Genomic DNA, 19020 nt, shown 5'->3' with positions numbered 1-19020 from the left:
ACACATACATACATATATACATATATACATATGAATGTAGAAACATACGTACGTACGTACATATATACATACATACATTTTTACACACACACAAATACATACATCTGTAAGTGTCGCGTACTCAGATCATCCATTTTTTGGTTCTCACTTCCAAGCTAAAGCCTCTTGCAAGAAGATGAAAATAACTCTTACGACTCTAAGATATGTTTCTGCATGAACTCCTTCGCATGCTTATTGTTAGGAGTGTCTCTGTGGTGTATCATATATTCTTACACACACACACATACATACATCTGTAAGTGTCGCGTATTCAGATCAGTTCTAAGTCCCCTCTGGTCTGGGGTTCGATTCCCCCCGAGTATACGGTGTGGTACTCAAATTCTTAGGCGCATGAGGGATAATTGGGGCTCGTATAATAGTCTCCGACCATTCCTTTTTGGTATATATATATATAGATATATATATTAACATATTATTATTATTATTACGAGAATAAAGTTAAAACTTGATTTATTATTTATAACTTCTAAAATGGGCAATATAAAACACAACTTATTGTGCACTATAGGACATAATTGATGGCAAAATGATAAATTTGTTTATTTAAATCGATGTCATTTGATGCTCAATTACTTTTATTATGATTTAACGGAAATTAAGAACAAATCAAGCATTGGATCTACCCCATAAACTAGAAATCTTTACTTTATTCGCAAGTACCAGGCTATATGCATGTTCATTGTACGTGAGGTGAAGGAAATGATGTTTAAAATAATAATAATAATAATTCATTATTAATCAGTGGTCTTTCAAAAACATTAAAAAACTACCTTTTAGCTACTTCAATTTTTTTGACATATTTAATTAATTATTAAATTATTATAAAACTTTACATTGTAATTTCTCTTATAGAAGAAACAAGTTTAAATTAGGTAGTATTGAATCATGTAAATTTGAATGTAACCCATCAATTAAAACTAATATGATTGATTCAAAACAAAACCATTGTAAAACCCATTAAATTTTAACTTCAAATATTTTTTACTTAGTAAAATTAAATAAGGTCAAATTTAAATTGCTTGGGTCGGGTTGGCGTAAAACCCAACATAATTTATTGACAAATTGATCGGTAATCAATCAAAGTAAAATTTGAGTCAAAATATAAAAAATGTTTTCAACTGCATAATGGAGATAACGTTTGTAGGCCGCATGGCCTGGATAAGGGAGCTGCATTGGCTAAGATAACATTTGTAGGCCTCAAAAGCTGAATTGGGAGTTGCATGAGCTGAGATAATGTTCGTAGGCCGCAGGGGTCAAAGTTGGAAGTCGTGTGAGCTATGAACAATGTTCATTGGCTTTAGAGGTCAGAGTTTAAAGTTGCACGAGCTGTAATAACGTTTGTGGGTCATAGAGGCTAAAGTTGGGAGCAACATGAGTTATGATAACATACATGGGTCATGAAGGTTGGAGTTGAGAGATTCATGAGATGAGATAACATCCATAGGCCATCGGTGTTGGAGACGAGAGCTACGCAAGTTGTGTAACATGTTGGCCGGATTCGGTAGCTGTATTAGTTGTAATCTGCATAAATTGTAGATGGTCACTTAGGTTGTAGGTGTGAGCAGTGAGTGAAAGCTTCAGAAGTTTAGAGAAACTGACTGTCTTTGGAGTGCATTATTACACCATATTCGAAAAACGTCGTTCAACCATCTGTGGGTAGAATTATTATACCGTCAATTGGGTGTGTCATTGCACTATATTTGACCTACGTTGTTACACCATCATCAGGGTGCATCGTTGCATGGTGTATTGGATGATGTATTGTTCCATCGGGTGCTTTAGTCCTGTGCAATATATGTTGAGATTCTGCAATGCACGTTATGATTTCATAAAAGACTTTGCAGCAAGTAGCAATTGGTGGTCAATTGTTGCTGGCAGATGATGGTTGATGGTGGTTGGCGGCTGAAGGAGTGAGAGGTATTTGTTGAATCTGTGGTGTAAAAGTAATGCTAAACTTCAGCTCCTCCTTCATGCTTTAGTCTCCTTTTGGCTCTCGGTCACCCTCCCCTCTCAAGAAAGTGATGGGGGTCAATTTGTAGAGTTTGAGAGAGGACTTTCTATAAATAATAAAAGAATTCAGACCAATTCGTCAGACGACACGAAGTGATTCGCTCAATCAGACAACATTCAATGAACATTTGAGTGGCTTCATAATGTTAGAATTGAATGATCACGAGCTCATTTAATTCCTTTAGTCAATGCACTTTAGTTGACTATAGCTTGTCATATTTGAAAATTATTTTTTTCTAATTATGTATTGAAAGCTTTCAAAAGTGATTTAATCGTTTGTTATGGACGTCTTTTGACTCACATTTGACCAACTATAGCATCATTAAGTCCATCACGTTGAGCCGCTCACTTCCACTGTAATTTTACTAAGATCTGAGTTATACATAATTTTTATCAATGTTTAAATATTTTTCTCTAAAATCTAGTCTCGAGATTTATGTCGGAAAATGGAAATTTGTTGTCCCATTATATATATATTATATATATATATATATATAATCGCGAAAGTGCCAGCCTCTGGATGGTCAAATCCGCTTACCGGCACTGATCTCTTATCTGGTTGAAGCTCCCGTAGAGGCAAATGAGTTTGTCGGCACCTTGGAAGCTTAACAACGATGATACTCTTCCTTATATTGGTGCTAGTTATTAGACAAGTTTACGCTTAGTTTACTTTGCGAAAATTTGTAGATTGGCGGAAGGGACAATGCTGCATAATGGTGCATTGCGGCTATATAGATTTTGCAATGCAGATGTACTTCATTTCATCTTTTTTTTTTGTACTTTATCTACTCTTCGTATTATTCTAACTATTTGCATGAATATATTCATTCATATATATATATATATTGATGCGTAGTATTCTTAAAAAATTAATTGACTACAAGGTTACAAGGATTTATAATCAATTAAAACTTTTAAATAAGAAATAGAATAAAAAGTATTAAATTAGATTCAAATGGTATTTTAATATAAACAATAATTTTTAAATCTTGCACCAACTCTTAACATCTTATGACTACGTGATTAGAATTGTCAAAATGACTCTTTGTTCGTGAACAACTCGTGTTCGGCGTGCTAAGCAAACGAGTCGAACACAAACACACTTTTTGAGCTCGAAATATAAACGAGCCGAGCTCGCTCGTGTTCAGCTCGTTTGCACTCCTTTGGGTTCGATCGATCGATACATGTCAATTACCCTCTTTGAGTTCGATAGACCACCTCAGACTGATCACCAGATCCTTTGGGTTTGATCAAAGGTTATGTGTCGATCACCCGCTTTGGGTTTGATTAGTCGTCCCAAGTCGATTACTCGATTTTTATGGGTTATATCCACCGCTATACGTTGATCATCTAATCCTTTGGATTTGATTGACCACTACACATCGATCACCCACTTTGGAATTGTTTGGCAGCCCTGGGCCGATCACCCACTCTTTAGGTCCAGCCAATAGTCACAGACCGATCAACCTATCTCTTCGGTATGGTCGGTCGCCACAGCTTGGTTGAATAATCACTTGTATGCTTGCATACTTTTTGTATTATATTGCATGTTTATTTGCATGAATATGAAAATCTTATTTTGACTTGTTGTCTATGATATTTCACTGCATGTAAAATGTTTGTTTCCTAGTATGCTTTACATGTGACACATTTGAATGCCTCTTGGAACATCCAAGTTTAGGGTGTCTCTTTGAGCACCCCTGTCTCTTTGAGCGTTCACACTTGTAAGTGTCTTCCCCACATAAAACGTTGTATGCATGGAGATGGGAACTTGCACACTTTGGGAGGAGTTAGCTAACTTATAGGCCATCTATCTCTTCATACGATGCTGCCCAAAGTGTCATTGGTATTTTGTATTGTGATAATTACGAGTCATGCTTCTTAACCATTGAACTCGTGGAGGCACACTGTGTGCACACCTATGTGTGTGATCCTCACTCATAGAGATCACATCACGTAGTTTGTTTGGCATGTAGCATTCATGTATGCTTGTCATTTCTATGTCATATTCTTGACATGCTTGTATGTCATATTCTTGACATTCTTGCTTGTCATATGCTTTGCATTTCTGCATGTCATATGCTTGACTATTCTTATATGTTATTGAGTATCTTCCATATTTGCATGTGTGATCGGTGAGTGTCTCTCGGGTAAGGGGTGAATCTTTTTTATAAGTATCCTTTTACTCGATGCAAGCTCATTTATAGTCGGTTTCTGCTAGAGGCATGGTACTCCGATCCCCGGGAGGGCGTAAATCCTCTCCTTATGTAGTTTGTCTTACCAGTACATCCTATTCATGAGATTCATATTTTATGTAGCATCTTTACACTCATTTTCACGATGCAAGCTTCTTCTTTGACATTCGTTGTGATTGTTTTGCACCTTCGGTCAAATAATGACAATGTGGGCTTTTTGCATGATTATATGCTTGACCATTTGCTTTGATAGCTTGTCCTACTCATTAGGAGAGTGACTTGTTTGTTGGTCGTGATACTCAAATGAGCATTGCTTATGAAGATACCTCAATGAACAATGTGAGTTTTTGTATTACTAGCAACAAACAGTATGACTGTGCTAATGATCGAAGAACTCTAAAGTATTTCATATGTGTCATGACTTGCATTATATGGTCTGCTATTTTAAATGTATAGAATATATATTTTTGTTATCTGATTACTTTGAAACTATATATGTTAGGCCATATGTGAGGCCACCTCGTTTAAAATGTCACCTCTTTCTTGTGACATGCTTTAGATCCTTTGGATCTTTAGGACGGAGCTGATATGGGGACCCCGTCAAAGTCATACGACAGCTGAAGACTTTACCTTGTGCACTTAGATGCTGGTTAGGACACTTTTTGTTAAATGGTGTGCTAGGATAGGATTTAAGATGCTTGGTAAACTATTTGACGTCTCTGACTATTATTTCTTTGTTGATGTGTTTGTGCTAATGAGAGACTTGCTCTCTCTACCTGGTGGCTTAGTGAGAGCTTTGAAGCATAGTGGCGTTCCCATACAAAATAACCATTGTTTGATGACCTATTCTCTATGTTCATGTTAATAAAAATGATACCCCTTTTATCAAGATTATTCATGGGTATCCCTCTAGATGTAACAAACTAGAGGGATGCATTCCTCTGGGAGACCTTCACCCCATAACAAAAATGTTCTTTTTGGTTCTTTTGTTAAAGGTGGTTTGTATAGAAATTCTCTTCATGGATGTTTTATTTTGAGGTGCTTCAATCCGATCTTATTTGGATGCATACTCTCAACCCATCACATGAGGATTAACTATATATAAGCCTTCCACTTGCTTCTTTTTGTTTGTCTATTTATCGTCATATATCCTTCTCTTTGATTTCTCTCCTCTTCGAATCATTAACATAATTTGAGTGGGAGATTTATTTGAAAACAGAATAATACGATGAAATAAAATAGGCAAGTTGGTGACTTTGAGTCTTAAAAAGGACCAAGAAAATAATGTCATCAACATAACTTGGTCAACCAGAAAGGAAGGATCTGCATGCACTAGGAAGGAAAGCTCTGCGACTCGTATCTAATCCTAAGAGGTTGGTCGGCTAGGTCGAAAAGGAATGTTAAATGATATCAACTTGAGAGCCAATTCGTTTTATCAACTTAGGAAAGAAAATACTTGGACTTACATCTAAGTCGGGAGCTGATCGAGGTGTAAACTCAAAGGCATGAAACCTGAGTAAACTAGGAAGGAAAGCTCTAGGACTGGCGTCAAACCTAGAGGGTGACTTGATCAAGTAGGAATGCCCAAGAGACTCAAATCCGCTAAAAAACTAGTCAGATTAATCATATCAAGAAGGAAGATTTTGAGGTTTGCATCCTTCCTGAGATCTGATCGAGGCATGAGGTCTAAGGCACGAATCTTGATAAACTAGGAAGGAAAGCTCTAAGATAAACATCTAACCTAGAAGAAGCTAGGAATGAGCTAGAATGTTGAGGGACTCACATCCGCTTGAAATCTAGTCAAAATGATCAAATCAGTGAAGAAAACATCTAGATTTACATCTAACCCAAGAGCTGATCAAAGTATAGAACATCTAATACCTGTATAGCTTGGGAGGAATGCCAAAGGACTGATATCCAACCTGAGAGGTGAACAAGTTGACTAGGTCAAGCAGGAATGATGGGGGTCTCACATCTAACTCAAGAACATAAATGAAAAGATGAGCTTAAGAAAGAAAACTAAGGACTCATATCCAACCCACAAACTGATCAAGGCATGAAACCTTAAATACCTGTTACACTAGGGAAAAATGCCAAGGGACGTATATCTAGCCTTGGAGGTGAACGAATTGACTAGTTCAGGAAGGAATGTCGGGGACCTCACATCCAACTTGAGCACTTAGTCAAAAACATTAGCTTAGGAAAGAAAGCAAAGGGACTCACATCCACCCTAAGGGCTGATCTAGGCATGAAAACTCAAATACCTTTTGCGCTAGGGAGGAATGCCAATGGATTGATATCCTGCCCGAACGATTAACAAGTCGTCTAGGAAGCCAGTAACTATAAAATTAGAACATCCTAAAATGAGTTGCTCTCATGCACAAACTAACTATGAAGTCATATGGTTCCAAAGACATAAAAATCAAGTGGTTATGAAGCCAGATGTGTCATAAGATAAGATGTTCTCATGAATGAACTGACTGAGAAGTCATATGGTTTGAGAAGCACCGAAGTAAAGTGGCTATGAAGCTAGAAAAATCTTGAAATGAGAAGCACTCATTAAAGAACCAACTATGAAGTCAAATGATTCAAGACACATCATATACATGATGCTGAGGATATTTAGCAACCTAAGTTGCATTAGCAAGAAGCTATCATAGAAATTCTTACTGCACACAACATCATAGTATGATTGAATATTAAGAAATCACAACTAGACATGGATCAGTTAAATAATCAAGGTGATCAAACCAATACAACATGGTTTTCAACAAGGGGAGAAAAAACAGCTGAGTTGGTGAAGAATAACAAACGGTAGGTTGACCTAGATTGTCCTATCATAAAGGTGTTTTTATAAGCACTAGCAAGATGAATCTTGCTGAGGATGTTTTTGGAACATGATGAAATCTCACTCAAGCATCAATAAACTAAACAAGAGAAGGCTCAAGCTAACGTGACATGTCTAATGACAAGGTAACATGGTGGAGCATCCGAGGCTACTCGACCAAGGTTTGGTTCCAAAACGTTAGTCCTTTATATTACATAATGCCTGTTGTTTTATCCCCAAATCCTAATTACATAGTCGTAAAATACTGGTAAGAGGGAAGCGAGGCTCCTACCATTACTTAGGTAGGTTGGACAGCTAGCTGAGTGCTAGCCGTAGTAGGCACATAGGTCAGCTCACCAGCAGGTTGGCCTCCTTGCATTTATCGAAGAAGGATCAATGAGCCGGAGGACGAAACTTCATGTCCAGGGCACTTCTACCCAATGTTATTGTAAGTGAGTTGCTTAACTCGCCTGAAACCTTCAATCCAACCTTCCACCGGCCTCTTTATCACCCAAGTTTCTTAGCTCCCTCGGGCTAGGCCCCTTCTCCAAATTTCTTTGTCTCAGTCTTCTCACCCTCAGAGCAGTTGCCTCCCTCGATTTGTTTCTCCCTCTCAAGCTCCTTCTCCTAGTAGACTTGTGATGCATAGTGACCAAAGGCTTTAGCCAAAATTTCTTGGGTAATACAGTCTTCAAGAGTCTTCTTATCACTTGTCATGAAGATCCTCTATAAACTAGTCGACTGAACAATGCACTCTCAAGTAATTAGGATAACGAAAGTGCCAATCATGCCATATTTATAGAGTCATTGCACAAAAAAAAATTAGTAAGTTCAATTATTAAAGTACTAAATATGAAAACAAACAAATCTGTTTTTTGCATTAAATTATATTATTCTTATCGCAACATGACATTCAAGAAGCAAAATAATCAGGGAACTAAATAAGTATATTAGAAATGCATTAACAAAAATATTAATAAAATTCAATGAAAAACAAGACAAATGTATGATCAAGAATGACCCATCAGAAGTAGGAACCAAATTAGTAAAAGACCAAAGGATCTCGTTGATCAATTGCAACTCCCTCAGAACAAGATTCGAGCGAGGTGAATGAAGGACGTTCGTGTTAAAGATCGAGACTTATCTAACGTAGGAAGGAATAAGTCAAACTCTCATCCAAATATCACCAGATGCCTTGCAAGAGCCTCCAAGGAACTTCAAAAGGCTCAAGGTTCTCATCGTCGAACTTTCATCGAGCCTTCCATATGGAACTTTTATCAAAAGGGGTATTTTACCCATTAGATTATGATGATTCGTCATCTGCTGATGACCAAGTTCTATCCCAACAATATGAGTTTCTCATCTAAGGCTCCAAAGTTGACAATCAGATCAAATGATGCACTGACGACCGAAGGACCTCTAGAGTTACCCAACTTAACAGAATCGATTGAATGTACCTGACTAACCAAGGATTACATATTTTTACCGACCAAACTATAAGATAGCCAAACCATGGGCTCCTTTATTGTATATATATGCCCAAAGTATCCTTTATCACCACCCATAAAAGTAAGGACAACTATATATTTTTTTACTTTATACACTCTTACCTGTAAATAAGGGTCATTTCTATAATAAGAGATTAATCCGCCACCTTTAAAAAATCAGAGTTTTACCATGCGCTCCCTCCCATCTTAAGTGTGAATCACAAGACAATTTCAGATTCAACATCATTATTTTTTTCAAAATCAATACTAAAAAGTCTGAGAAGTTCTCATAATGCAATATTTATATTCTAATATTTAAAAATCATATAATCTCACTGATCACAAGACAATTTCAGATTCAACATCATTATTTTCTTCAAAATCAATACTAAAAAGTCGAGAAGTTCTCATAATGTAATATTTATATTCTAATATTCAATAATCATATAATCTCAATGTATTCATTGTACTTTTTCTTATCAATAATAAGTTCGATTCTATTTTATCTTCTCATTAAAACTTCTGCCCTCCCATTCATCCAAATTTGATCCCATGATTTCCATTGAAATTCCTAATGATTATTTTTATTCATAGAAATGAAACCCATACTTAAATTAATCGTGTATATTGAAAAGATTTTATTTATCTTAAGAAAAAAACTAATAATTATAAAAATAAAAGTTTACACACATGCCATTCAATTTTAATGTATTTACATATCTAACACATAAATTATATATATATATATATATATACTTATAAAACCTTACAATTAAAAATATAAGCATAAAAATGAATATTTCATTTTTAAATAGTTAATGACTGATATTGCTGTCATGATGTCAAATATTTCACATTTATGTATGTAAATATGAAAGTTTAGGTGTTATGCATATAAATATATAATCAGTGTGATATGTATGTAAATGCCCCTTACAAAAAATTATAGTCATTTAGAAGCACTTGCATAATAATATGAACAGTGGCATCCCTTGTAAAATGTAAACAATGTTGAATCCATATGGCAAATGTTGAATCCAACTGCATAAGAAAAGCAGCACATAATAAACGAATAAAATGTAAACAAGTCTTCAATTTCATTTTCTAAACATATCAAGAAGCATATTGATTCAGGTACAATGATCTTCAATTAGAAGATCAGCAGTATCTGTAACACAACAATAAGAAAAGCAGCAAGAACTCTCTTTCCAGAAAAGAATCCATCTGAATGCACAGTTTTCACAATGTAAAATATGCCATAACAATAGGATGAAATTTTTATATAATAATTTAAGATACAGTTAAGTGGCAGTACTGTAATTAGAAAGAGAGTCGAAATACAAGGAAATATGACCAAATATGTTATTTCACCGAGTTTAAGTCCGGTGTGGTAATAATCGTTCTTAACGTCGAGCTGGACGTGATGCATATAGATTTTACGGCTGCTCTCTTCAACCTGAGCCATCGGCAAATATTGTTTAGGATTAGGCACTTTTTTAAATTATCAAAATAGAGAAAGGATGAAGCCAAAAGTAATTGAATCATAATATCGGCGAAAGGACAAATTGTTAACTCTCAATAAAAAAAAAATACATCTTCAGCAAGATGCATGACTTCATGCCATTAGCATGTTTAAAGACATGTAAGGTATGCTTGAGAAAGCTTTTCGCTTGTATGGTGTTTCACACTACCATCGTAAGTTCGTTTAGGGATCTGTTTTCCTGAAGTATGGTGTTTCGCACTACCATCGTAAGTTCGTTTAGGGATCTGTTTTCCTGAAAAAAAATATATATATATATATATATATAATTCCCACCATAACTTTTTAAGAAATTGTTTTTCCCACCACAATTTTGCAAACACCTTTACTAAAATACCGCAACCGAACCAAATAGAACTTTAGCCTCGCAAGATTTGAAGTTCAACATTTTATTTTATGTAATGAAGATTGAATGAATTAAGACATCTGAGCTCGTTTCATCAACACGCTTGCACGGCATGCACACACGCACTTAGCTCCACATTCAAGATGCTACATTTACATTTAACCATCCTAAAACAAATCAAAACCATTTAGCACCCTTCAAATATGTTTGAATTTTGTGCGCAAAAAAGCCAGGTTCATATTCAGACATACTTTCAAATTTCTAGATTTAATTGAATTATTTACTGTTTTTTTTTTTTTTTTGGTTAACTTTCAATACAAAGGTCATAATCTTTTATATGTAAAATTTTACAAGTTCGTTTAGGATCCAACAACAAGCCTTTATCCTACTAAGTGGGGTCGGCTATATAAATCCCTTTTCTCCATTGTTCCTATTGAGTGTCATATTTTCATTTAATTCTAATAAATTAAGAATCAATTTCAGTCTTTCAAAGGAGCTCATTCTGTTTCCAAAACTTTCTCTTAGCAATATTTTTACAAATCTGAATGTTCCTTTTCTTCATTTGTGTGAGCCTCATTGAATGTCTAGATCCTTCAATCCTAATATTCCAACAATCCATCAAGGTTTTTGTACAAGAGGATTATCTGATGACTCATTTAGAGTTTTCAAATCAAACACTTAGCAAAAAATATAAAAATATTCTTCTTGTAAGCTAACACTGTAAATGTAGAGTCTGAAATAGGATTGGTTATCTTCTAATCCTTTTATGATCAGCTTACAACAATGAAACTACTTTTATGAATTGACAATGTAAAGCTCATTCACAACTTATATTTGTTTAAAACTGATTTCATAAAACAAGATGAAAATAAGTTTGAAAACTGATTTTATAAAACCAAGTACGGCATAAATGTTAACAATAAATGTAAAACAACCAATCCCTTTGCTTGATCTTGCTATTTTCATATCAAAAAAATATTTTAATAAATAAAGCCCTAAATTTCAAATTCATTAGCTAAGACACCGTTTGACCTATTTATTGCTTAACCATGATTTCCTTTCAAAATGACATCAACATATATGATGAAAATAAAAAGTTTACCCTTAGGTAATTACTTGACCCTGTAGACTTCATTTGCACCGTTCCTATTCTCATATAAGGAAGGAATTGTCACATAGACTTCATCTTCCAAACCCCATGTAGAACGATACTATTACATCTGGTTGGTGGAGCGGCTGATCTGAAGTGACAGTAGGAGAGAATTATCTTAATTGAGTTCATCTTAATAACTAAGGCAAACCATCTTAATAATCAATACAATAAGTTTGAACAAAGCTTTTTGCCATAAATCCTGCTTTGTATGAGAATGTAATTCGGTTTGCTTTATATTTCGTATGGAAGATTCATTTATATCAAACAACTTTCAGTAAGAGCTTCCAAAAAATCGTCCTTTCAGAGGCTTAAATTTCTTTAAGAAATTCAATTAGCTTTTTATTTATATATATGTATATATATATATATATATAGATAGATAATTGAATGAAAACAAATGAGCAGCGGTGGCTCCCTACGCGTTAATTTCAAAAAAAGGTACAGGAAAAGGGAGGAGGGGGGAGGATCCCCGTCTATGAAACCCAAAAAATACAATTGACACACCCCTAGGGGTTCCTCTCCCCACAGTACAACACACACAAAAAAGAATCTCCAAAATATAGGTATACCAAAAAAAAAACCAAAAGGCCAAAACATAAGTAAGCATGTGATCTTGTGTAGCTTGAGAAGTAACTTGAAAAGTAAAGTAGAAATCGTGTACAAAGGTGTCTTCAGATTAGCAGAGTTCTCCAAAATCATCTGCAGCAAAAGGAAAACCTGCCAAGCAAAATATAAAACCCGCAAGAGGAGAAATGTAGACCCCAACCATCAAACCAAAAGCAGCTCCTCCTTAGAGCCAATAAGCAGAAATGATTAAAAACGGACATAAGGCAAATTTAAACTATCCCCAATGAGGAGTCTTCTAAGAGGAGCTGGGGGGTGGATACCAACGTGACAGACCTCCCCTGCATGCTGCAAGCCAATCAACAGGGGAGTTGCCCTCTCTATGAATGAATTTCAAGTTTACCTCAAGATGCTTTTGAGCCATAAAAATTAAAATACGTTTAAAAGTGCATAATATATCCCAGAGGGGAGGAGAGGTACCCAAAAGAATATCATAGAGCATTTTAGAATCTATTTCTACCTCTAATTTATGAAAATTGAAAACATTAGCCACCATTAATGCCAAAAAACCCCCCAGCATTCCGTTTCCAATGGATTATCAACAACAACAGGGGAGGTGAAAAAACAAAGACACCTACCCTCAAAATCTCTAAATATTCCCCCAACCGCAGCATAATCAGGATGCCAACAACCATCCACATTTAATTTAGCATAACTCGGTGAGTGAGGAGCCCACCTAATGAGCCGGAGGGGGCTTTAAAACCTGAACATCAGTAGAACCAGCCCTTAAGACTTTATTGTAATAGGCAATCACATAAGCAACAGTCATAGAAGCAGTGGTGGGAGAAGTGTGGTATTTAAAACTGTTTCTGGAGTTTCAAAGGAACCAAAAAACTAGTAAAGGAAGGAGAAACCCTTCATTACTGATATCAAAATCTTTCCATTGCCATAAATATTTGCTTAAAGAGCCTCTATGCATCCAAGAAAAACCGAAATGTGCATCAAGCATATCCTATACTCTTAAAGAGAAAGCACATTCAAAGAAAATGTGCCTCATGTCTTCCTCCTCCATTTTGCACATATGACATCTCGAGGTCATTTTTAAATCTTTTAACTTAAGAATATCATCAATAGCTATTAAAAAAATGAGGTAGCGTCAAAGGAAAAAGGATATAGAGGGAGATAAAAGTTTATGCCAAATTCATTTTCCCCATAACCAATCACGATGTGAAAAAAAAATTTGATAATTTAATAAGCCTCTATGTATCCAGGCGATACCAAAATGTAAGCCCAAAAAGTTCCAAATATTTAAAGAGAAAGCACATTAAAAAAAATATTTATCTCGAATCTTCCTCGGCAACTTTGCACATAGGACATCTCAAAGCCAATTTGAGGCCTCTCAGCTTAAGAATGTCATCAATAGGAAGTAAAGAAGAGAAAAATCGTCAGAGAAAAAAGGATATAGAGGGAGTTAAAACCTGAGAAAGGTGAGTCTTGATATGATACCGTCACCAATATCCCAAAACATGAACTCACTAGCAGTAGACCTGATATTAACAATAGCTTTCCAGATACGAGAATCACCAACCTTCCATAAAACCTGAGAAGGGTGAGATAGAACACAATATTTCTGATGCATAAAAGAAGCCCATAGAGATGAATCCATTCTAAATTTAAACCAAAGTTTGCAAAGATTTATTTCAACCATATGTTTCAAGGCTTTGAAGCCAAAACCGTCAGCCTTCTTAGGCTTGCCAAGAGCTCCAAATCCTCTTAGCACCATTCCCCACCCAAAGGAATTTATTAAAAAGTCTCTCCATGATAGTTATAACACTTTTTTTAGGATTAAACACTCGCAAAGCATATAGAAGAATAATTTGTAGAACACTAGAAAGCAAAAAGATCCTGCCCCCAGTAGAAAATATTTCTCCAATCATTAATTTTACGTTTTGATTTTATCTATAACATCATCCATATGAATTTGTTTCCTTCTTCTCCTTATCAAATTGACCCTAAGATATTTAAGAGGGAGAGAGACATGATGAAAATCAGTATATGTAACTCCCCATTGAATAAGATGTTGCTTTACCTGTTTGCCAAAAAATATCTGACACTGGTCACAATTAAAGCTAAGTCCAGAGCAATTCTGAAAATACTGTAAAAGCCCCATCACTTGTGTTATAGCGAGTGTGGATGCATTAGCAAAAAGAATGATGTCATCTGCATAAGCAATAGCTTTGTCAGAGAACCGTGCGTGAGGATGTGAAAACTGAAAATGATTAAGCATCCTGGATAAATAGTCAAAAGCTAAAATGAAAATAATAAGGGAAAGGAGGTCTCCCTATTTAATACCACGACATGCAATGAAAAAGCCATAAGAGTTTCCATTAACTAACACAGAGTAAAAGTTGTTAGTCAACAATCTTTTAACCAAAGTGTAAAAACTGGTATTGAAACCCCTAGTTTTCAGAACGTTGATAATGAAATCCCAATTTATGGTATTAAAGGCTTTATTGATATCTAATTTGATAATCAGATTACCACCCCTGCATTTTTTATCAAGATCCTGCAAAATTTCTTGTGCCAAGAGAATATTATCAGAAATATCACGATCTTTAACGAAGACCGACTGATGAGGGGAGATAAGGAAAGGTAGGTGAGGTTAGAAAGGTTGGAGACGGGCCACAATCAGTTTACTAATAATTTTAGATATAACATAAGTTAGAAAGATGGGCCGAAAGTTCTTCCAATGAGATTTTTCATTTGATTTAGGGATAAGACCAATCAGAGCGGCAGAGAAATACTTTCCAGGATCATCACCCTGAAAAAAACTTTGAATAACAAGTACCACCTCGTTCTTAATAATGTTTCAACAGGAAATATAAAAAGCGGAAGTAAAACCATCTGGGCCAGGAGCTTTCTGAGAGCTAATATCTTTAAGAGCAATAAAAATCTCCAATTTAGTAGGGGGGTCGGACAGAGAGGGAGAAAACCATATCTCTCTGATTTTCTCTGATTCTCAAATTAGTCTGAAAGAATATCAATGGCAAGTAGAGTATCAGCATAGAGAGAAGAGAAATAATCAGCTGCATTGGAACCAATCTGGTCAGTATCGGTGAGAACAGAGCCCTCCGTCGTGACAATCTTAATAATGGTATTTAAAATCATATTTTGGAAGCCCATAGAGAAATTTACCAACCAGATGAAAACGACAAGCAGAGGCAAGAATGAAGTTCTCAGAATCAGAGAGAAACAACACAAAAGGTAACATCCATTTCAATTAGTATTCTAGCCATTAATGGCCTAGTTAGATAAAAGGTAGGAGCATCCAGCATTAAAGACTTTCCATACATAGCAGCTATAGAAAACAAAATTTCATGATTGTACAGATGAACTTTTAAACCCGGAAGTTTTAGCCAGACTGGGATAACAGGGAGTTCGGTTTTCAGATTGAACTCCGTAGTCCATTTAAGGACCTTCATCCACACATCCCCAAAATGTACAGTTCTACGTGCAAACAGTTTAGCATAATCATCTTCATTAGAAAGTTGGATAAGAATATGTCTACTATCCAGTGCACCGATCTTCCAACCCCCCGATAACTTCAAAAGTTCAAAATTCTTCATCAAAAAAATCATATTTTGGAAGCCCATAGAGAAATTTACCAACCAGATGAAAACGACAAGCAGAGGCAAGAATGAAGTTCTCAGAATCAGAGAGAAACAACACAAAAGGTAACATCCATTTCAATTAGTATTCTAGCCATTAATGGCCTAGTTAGATAAAAGGTAGGAGCATCCAGCATTAAAGACTTTCCATACATAGCAGCTATAGAAAACAAAATTTCATGATTGTACAGATGAACTTTTAAACCCGGAAGTTTTAGCCAGACTGGGATAACAGGGAGTTCGGTTTTCAGATTGAACTCCGTAGTCCATTTAAGGACCTTCATCCACACATCACCAAAATGTACAGTTCTACGTGCAAACAGTTTAGCATAATCATCTTCATTAGAAAGTTGGATAAGAATATGTCTACTATCCAGTGCACCGATCTTCCAACCCCCCGATAACTTCAAAAGTTCAAAATTCTTCATCAAAAAAATCATATTTTGGAAGCCCATAGAGAAATTTACCAACCAGATGAAAACGACAAGCAGAGGCAAGAATGAAGTTCTCAGAATCAGAGAGAAACAACACAAAAGGTAACATCCATTTCAATTAGTATTCTAGCCATTAATGGCCTAGTTAGATAAAAGGTAGGAGCATCCAGCATTAAAGACTTTCCATACATAGCAGCTATAGAAAACAAAATTTCATGATTGTACAGATGAACTTTTAAACCCGGAAGTTTTAGCCAGACTGGGATAACAGGGAGTTCGGTTTTCAGATTGAACTCCGTAGTCCATTTAAGGACCTTCATCCACACATCACCAAAATGTACAGTTCTACGTGCAAACAGTTTAGCATAATCATCTTCATTAGAAAGTTGGATAAGAATATGTCTACTATCCAGTGCACCGATCTTCCAACCCCCCGATAACTTCAAAAGTTCAAAATTCTTCATCAAAAAAATCATATTTTGGAAGCCCATAGAGAAATTTACCAACCAGATGAAAACGACAAGCAGAGGCAAGAATGAAGTTCTCAGAATCAGAGAGAAACAACACAAAAGGTAACATCCATTTCAATTAGTATTCTAGCCATTAATGGCCTAGTTAGATAAAAGGTAGGAGCATCCAGCATTAAAGACTTTCCATACATAGCAGCTATAGAAAACAAAATTTCATGATTGTACAGATGAACTTTTAAACCCGGAAGTTTTAGCCAGACTGGGATAACAGGGAGTTCGGTTTTCAGATTGAACTCCGTAGTCCATTTAAGGACCTTCATCCACACATCACCAAAATGTACAGTTCTACGTGCAAACAGTTTAGCATAATCATCTTCATTAGAAAGTTGGATAAGAATATGTCTACTATCCAGTGCACCGATCTTCCAACCCCCCGATAACTTCAAAAGTTCAAAATTCTTCATCAAAAAAATCATATTTTGGAAGCCCATAAAGGAACTTACCAACAAGATGGAAATGACAAGCAGAGACGAGAATAGATTTTTCAGAATCGGAGAGAAAAAGCGCACACTTCCCCCTCTTTACATCCCTGAGATTTAATGAAACTGTATTCCCCACCGAGAACAAGTGATTAGTGAAAAGAAGATGGAAAAGCAAATTTCGAAGGAGACCTAGAGGAAAAAACCCCCGCAGTGACCCCCGCATACGTCTTTGCCATAATGAGCCACACTAGTTGCCTCCAAACAGGGAGCAACCAAATCAACAGGACCCATGCAGGCATCAGCAGATTGAACAGCCGGTTCAGAGATGTTAGTTTGAAGAGCAGATTTCTGCTCAGCAGAGACCACACAACTAGTAAAGACAGTGAAACTCTATATTAACAAAATATTTTTATAGATAATTCAAGAATTGATATTCTCATATTGTATGGAAAAGAATAGAAAGAAGAAATGCAAGCTGGTTCACCAAAAAATAGTTCAAATGACAAATGGTACCAAAAAAAAAATTCCTCTGAAGATCACATTAATCCTGCATATAGAGAGGACATACACATCTAAAGTCTTTGATACTTAGGAGTTTCCGTGCCAATATACGGTAGTTGCAATTCGGTATTGGGGTGCCATTTATGACAGCTTATGCTCAAAGTTTTATACAAAGAAAACACGATTAGATTTATATTTTAAAATTATATATCAAAAGAAAAAAAAAACTTTGGAGGTTCTAGATGAAATAAAAGGAGTTGTCAAGTTACTTTCATTAGTGAAACCTAAGAGTAATCGTCCAAAGAAAATTAGAATGCATTTAATAAAGAAGTCTTATGCAGTCCAACATAGATGTAGCCACGAGAATTTAGAAGTTGTAACTGAGTTACTTATAGATCAAGTGCTTGACACCTTCGTAAAAAATTTTACATTACCCTTGTTGCTATTATAAAGATATTGTAATTAATTGTCAAATATAATTCTTGAAGCAGTTTCATTCAATGGTTAGTAATAATATAATGTTTATCATTTTAATGTATTATATGGTAATAAATGAATAATATTAGAGTCCGATCTATTTGAATCTTATATGAATCTTGTTTGACCTTATTCAAACCTTGGAAGAGTCTTCTCTAATCTTTCTTGAATCTTTGAATGAGAATTCAAATAAGATTCGAGCAAACTTCAAATATGTTTCAATTTTTTCTAGAATATCATTCACATCGAGTTCAAACTTATTCGATGCTTGTTCAACTCTTTTTAAATCAATAATAATTATGGTTGACTTAAATATGTATTTCATAGCCAAAAGTAAGTATTTTCATATGAGGTAAACTTTTGGAAATATTTTCCCAAGAAATGAATCATTATGGATATATATATATTTATTTATTTATTTTTATTTTTTTTTAAAAAAGGCTGATATATTAAAGATAAAGATACATATAGGTTTGTATGGGTGGGCCTAAACACCCAACCCACACTGTACAACACACATAGGTACATATAGAAATAAAAAGAAACCCAAAAACCACCTGGATGCTGAAAAAGTGTGGGTCATCCCAATCTAGTCTTGCCTCTGACTCTAATTCTCGGTAGTGATCCAGCTATCAGATTGGTAAGGTGCTGACCAGTACCCGTAGTAACCAAAGTATCATCCATAAAACTTCTGAGCTCTAGTAGATCTCCATTCTTCTTCTTCGACTCGGAAGTGTAAACCTGTCATTCCTCCTCCGAAGAATCCGCCTGATGGGGTAGAGCGGGTAGAGAAGGAACAGTAGTAC

At 35.4% G+C, this 19020-nt stretch overlaps 1 protein-coding gene across 4 annotated transcripts in view; it reads right to left on the bottom strand.

Moving 5' to 3' along the window:
• Positions 1-9787: 9787 nt before the first annotated feature.
• The window catches only part of LOC110026793 (adenylate kinase 5, chloroplastic-like), a 139729-nt gene continuing 130496 nt past the window's right edge, over positions 9788-19020 (bottom strand). For 2 of the 4 annotated variants that reach the window (XM_020727925.1, XM_020727929.1), the window contains one exon: positions 9962-10035. Coding sequence is in view for 1 of the 4 variants with exons in the window: in XM_020727928.1 (XP_020583587.1) it covers positions 9942-10035 (94 nt within the window). In the remaining 3 variants the exon portion in view is untranslated. Of the gene's footprint in view, positions 10036-11567; positions 11707-19020 lie in introns of all 4 variants that reach the window. The other 2 variants (XM_020727926.1, XM_020727928.1) reach the window with 2 other exon arrangements.

Source organism: Phalaenopsis equestris, unplaced genomic scaffold (genome assembly GCF_001263595.1).
Source record: "Phalaenopsis equestris unplaced genomic scaffold, ASM126359v1 Scaffold000401, whole genome shotgun sequence".
NCBI classification, from domain to species: domain Eukaryota; kingdom Viridiplantae; phylum Streptophyta; class Magnoliopsida; order Asparagales; family Orchidaceae; genus Phalaenopsis; species Phalaenopsis equestris.
Note: the sequence above shows the minus strand (reverse complement) of the source record. Positions and strands in the feature narration are given on the sequence as shown.